Source organism: Loa loa (assembly GCF_000183805.2).
Source record: "Loa loa unplaced genomic scaffold supercont3.206, whole genome shotgun sequence".
In the NCBI taxonomy this organism is placed as follows: Eukaryota; Metazoa; Nematoda; class Chromadorea; order Rhabditida; family Onchocercidae; genus Loa; species Loa loa.
The window spans coordinates 112070-117179 of record NW_018108386.1 but is presented as its reverse complement, the minus strand read 5'-3'; the positions used below and the strand labels follow the sequence as shown (position 1 = coordinate 117179).

The window sequence follows — 5110 nt, the reverse complement described above, 5'->3', positions numbered from 1 at the left end:
ATTATTATTATTATTATTATTATTATTATTATTATTATTATTATTATTATTATTATTGTTATTATTATTATTATTATTATTATTATTATTATCATTATTATCATTATTAATTAAAAATATTAATGAGAAAATGTAATCAATTATAATTCAGGAAAAATTAAAATTTTTTGGTTGGAAAAGATGCAGAAATAGCATGAAAGGAACAAAAAAAAAAGAAAAAAAAAGAAAGAGAAAACAGTTTTCAAATTTGTTTGAAATAAGAAAAAAAACTGTCGCAAACCAGTAATGAAATGTATTTTTCTTAACATTCTAATTTTTATATATGTCCTATTTTCCCTGTATGTCTAGCATGTTCCGTAATTATCGTAAATGCTAAAAATATTTTCAATTTAATTTCTATTGGTTAATCTTAAATTAATGTTCTTACTTAGTAAAAACAAAAAAAAAACGAAAAATACTTTTTACGAAATTTCAATTCAAAATAATTTTACTAGCTTTTAAAAGATCTCATTTTTGTTAGTAGCATGTGGAGGGTTGAGGAATTACAGATGAAAATGCCATGACAAATTGAAGGAACATTTCTGGTTTAGTTGTACTTTGCACATTGTCACATTGAAAAAAGGTCATCAATCTGCAATCACGAGGAATCGTAGGAATGTGTTATTGGGAAGGACCGATTAATCAATGAAATGGATGACAAAGTATTGACCCTCACGTATAAAAAATTTTTTTAAATTTTGGCAAAAATTTTTTGAATTTAATAATTGATAAAACCATTCAGGTGCTTAACATTACCACTACAAATTATTGTAGAGTTTACTTAGGGTAAATGCAAGAATATTGCAACAGTATTTCATGTGTTTCAATTAGCTTTTGAAATAAGAAGCTTACACCAAAATAAGATGTTGATTGCCAGAAGACCTTGCTTCATTTTTTGGGGTGAAGTTGTTTTAACACCACCCAAAGCCATTAATAAATGTCGCTTTTAAAAGTGATGAAACACTATACGCACATAATTATTTATTGACATACAGCCAATGAAACAACCCAAAGGCAGTAAAATAACATTCAAATAAAAAGAAAAACACACAACGTAGCTTTTATCCTTCGTCCATTTGTTCACTACCAAAAGCATCTTCTTGGTCTGAAATTCGAAGAATGTGAGCTGATTATAAAACTACGGCACTTCAAGAATATGTCTAATAAATAATCAACATTATCTGAGTAATTTAATCAACATTTTGTATAAGCTTCCTCATAGAATTATGCCATATTACTAGCCCATGCTTTTATTACATGGCATTCGCGGCACCTTTGTATTAAATCATAATTTTGGCCCCTTTCCGGCGATGTCACACGGATTAAATCAATAATAAATTAAAAGAATCTTCTAAAACTTAATGCCAAAGCAGTATTTACTCCAACTTATCATTCCAACAAAAACTGATTTTGAAAACTGATTGGGAGCAAAAAGTTTGGCTGTTCCCATTTCACTATCCCATTATTTTTTGTCTTCCACACTAACCAAAAAATTTTTTAGGTTAAAGAGGTCAAAATGAAATAAAAAGAAAAACGCACCACCATTGGTTTCATGCCTATGCATATTGGTTGGTGTGTTTTGAAAATGCAGTGTATTTTGATGATCTCCTTCACCATTTCCTTCACAATCCTCCTCCTCATCTGATTTACTGTCTGAAACGAAATAAAAGCACGAATTAGAAAATAAATAACGTGGATAATAAACTCCCACATATCTTCGTTTTCGTTACATTATCAATAATCAGGTTGCACTGCGTAACTTAGCAGCCCTAAATTCCTACTAGAAGTGATATTTCAACAGAATTAATTAACCTGAGAAATCCCACTCTGGTTCCATTGCGAAGTCGTCCGAAAAATCATCACCCTCGTCAGGATTCAGTTCTTGACACTCGCACATTTGCTGATAAATATTTTGCACTGAAATTTTCAAAAATCATAAAACTAGAAAACATGATATTAATATCAAATACGTTAAGCTGAAACTCTATTCAAGCTCTGATCTAAAAGAATGATATTTCAATAGAACAAATTAATTCCAGAATTCTACGCATTTTTAAATACAAAAAGTGAGAAACCTTGGACAAAATAAGAGCCAAAACATTATAAGCATTTCTTAAAATGCCAATCCAATTACTACAGTTGTACAATTGTCAGGCTCAGTGTGTTTCCTTGTGATAACTGAACTGCACACTGGAGATATTTTTATGCTAATTTCCTGGTATCAATATGTTAACTTTCTGCCATAATTTGTTTAAGAGTAAGGGTTTCAAGGGTTTAAGGGTTTCAAGGATTTAAGGGTTAAGGGTTTCATGAAGTCATCTTGATTACGACTATCAATAAGCTACTAGACAACCCGTGAATAAAAAAGAATCATAAAATAGCAAATAGAGGATGAAGCTTCTCAGATATCAAATATATTTCATCCGAAACTTACATATAGTTTTATCATGAGGAGAAAAACGTATAGCTAAATGTGCTTTGTCATCATCACCATCACCACCATCATCATCATCATCATCAGCATCATCACTGTAACCATTTCGCACCCTTGCTCCATAAAATTCTGCTTGTTCTTCAGTACCATTTCCAGTAACACCCTGTGCACTACTCACTGACTCCTCGGTATTTTGTATTCCTATGTCTGGAAGTAACAACACAAAATAGCTATTATTAACATAGATATGCAGCAAAATAAGAAATTAAATTCTTCAAATAAATATTATTTAAAACAGTTATTGTTTATCGTTGCCCCTGCATTCGCAAACGCACAACTGGAGAATTTAACTAACTTTAACTAAGCTAATTTAACTAACTTTAACTAAGCTAATTTGTTTCACAGAAAATTTTTGCAATTCGTGCAAGTATTCATTACTGCAGAAAAGACTACATGCTATCATCTAGCTTCCGGGTTGGAATGAAAGACAACAAAATCATCGCTAATAAAAATGCTTCCTGAAGATGGTGACATACCTGAACCTTTTGCATCAGCTAACATGTAAATACATTCCTCTGGAAATACATTGGGGTCACGTGAAATAGCATGAAGTATTATTGATGGGTAAGTTAGACTAAAGCCTTGTCCACTGATATTTGAGATCCACGTTACTGAACTGAAATATCCCAGTAATTTCGCAACTCATAACAACTTGAATAACTTGGTTAGTATTAATATTTAACAAATCATCAACAAACTCAAACTGAAGATGGTTGATTTTTGATCAGGTTTTGTCACGCCTAAAAAATGTTTCGAAATTTCATAATCTGCACAGAAGATGAAAAAAGGACTCAAAAGTTTCATAATAATCTGCTAATCTGCTATAAGCAACATAACTAAGAGGTCATATGCAATATTAATAACGCAATCAGACCAATTAGGTACCTTTCGGCAACGGTCAGTTCACCTTCACCAGCACATTCACTCTCAATATATGCGGTGACTTGACCTTGAACCAATCGAATGCCATCTGTAGGCGCAGCAACATTGCTTAAAACATCATCTTTTATCGTCCTGAAATAACTCAATAGTACGGTTTAAGCAAATATGGAAGTATTAAGCAAGTTGTAGGCCAAAAAAATGATAGAGTTGAATGATTATAATATTTACTCACTAGTAAGTTTAATTTACGCATTTAAAGAATTTAGAGCATTTACATCTCATGTTATATATCAAGAAATTCTACAGAATGACTCTATGAAAATGTTAACATCAATATAAATCCATTCCCAACTGAATAATTGCAACTCAAGCATAAACCCCAAAGGTCATAACCCCACTGACCTAACTTATCGAGCCAGAAGTTGACAAGTCAAACTTCAACAAAGCTGGCAAATTGTCAACACCGTATAGTAGTTTTCGTTTTATGATTAATGATAGTTCATGCAACGTATTAGTGCAGATTGTAACTTTAACTTTATTGTTGTTCGTGGTGGTTCACTTGAATTGTGTTTGCTTTATGACACAATAACACTTTTTTTTTTTGCATTTAACATTAAAATGAGGTGCAATGGATAAAATACATAATTAAAGATGTAAACAAACGTGTAAATTTCAACTTGCAACGTCACGTACGTAAAAAATTTAAATTAAAATATCACGTAAATATTAGAAACATTATGTCATTTGATGATGCAAACTTATGCAACATCTATGTGGTAAATAAATTTATAAAAAAAAGATTTTTATTTTGCAAATTTTTTTTGCAAAAAATTGCGGAATATAAAAAATTTTTAAAAAGTGAAATTGCAAGAAATGGATTAATAAATTTGAAATCATTGGTTGACGGAAGGAGAAAACAATTGAATGCAGTTATCTGGATTTAAAAAAAAGAATTAAAATTTAGAGACATTCAAATTGAAAAATGATGTTTGATAGAAGCTTAGAGAAATCTAAAATTATATCTTACATAAATGATACATAATAATTTATTTTCGTTTCCTTTTTATTATCCAATTCAATTCAATTATTATTACTATATTAAGTTCCACTTATCATCATAAAACAATAATAGCTTACTTAGCATTATTGTTAACTTCTAAAATAAATAATAAAAGAAAAATGTTTGATATTTTAATGCAACCTAATTTATATGTTTTTTTTTCATTACATAATAATTTTAAAAAAATATGCTAATAAATGAAGCAAAAAAAAAAAAAGAAAAAAGAAAACGAATCAAAATTGAAAAAGCTATGTGATTTGTATTATTTGTTATTATCATTTAATTATATTTGGATAAAGCAGTATATATTTCATAGATCTCTTGTAATTTATTGATTTTTTGATAAATTTTTTTAAAGAAAAAATTTTAATTTTAACAATTTTTTTATTAAATATAAAATTACCATTTTGAAGTAAATTTAATTCATTTATTCGTAATATTTGCTTCATGAATGGTTTAATATTGTTTTGAGAGGAAATAAACATCAATTCCATAGCAATTTACTCTACTCCAATCGTTGTTTATCTTCTTTTTTTTTCTCAAAAAAAAAAAAAAAAAAAAAGAAAAATGAAGCCTGGTGGTGGTGCAATGAAAAAATTTTGGTAAAAAAAAGGCGAATGAGATTTGGACATAAT

At 29.1% G+C, this 5110-nt stretch overlaps 1 protein-coding gene across 1 annotated transcript; it reads right to left on the bottom strand.

Annotated features, from left to right (window-relative positions):
• Nucleotides 1–1007: 1007 nt before the first annotated feature.
• Nucleotides 1008–3789, bottom strand: LOAG_12456 (hypothetical protein; the record flags this gene model as incomplete). Its single annotated transcript, XM_020448542.1, has 7 exons — nt 1008–1144; nt 1579–1692; nt 1852–1956; nt 2474–2680; nt 3010–3149; nt 3419–3547; nt 3728–3789. 7 exons carry the CDS (start codon nt 3787–3789, stop codon nt 1101–1103), a joined length of 801 nt encoding a protein of 266 aa, XP_020301323.1. The 3' UTR covers nt 1008–1100.
• Between the last annotated feature and the right edge of the window lie 1321 nt (nt 3790–5110).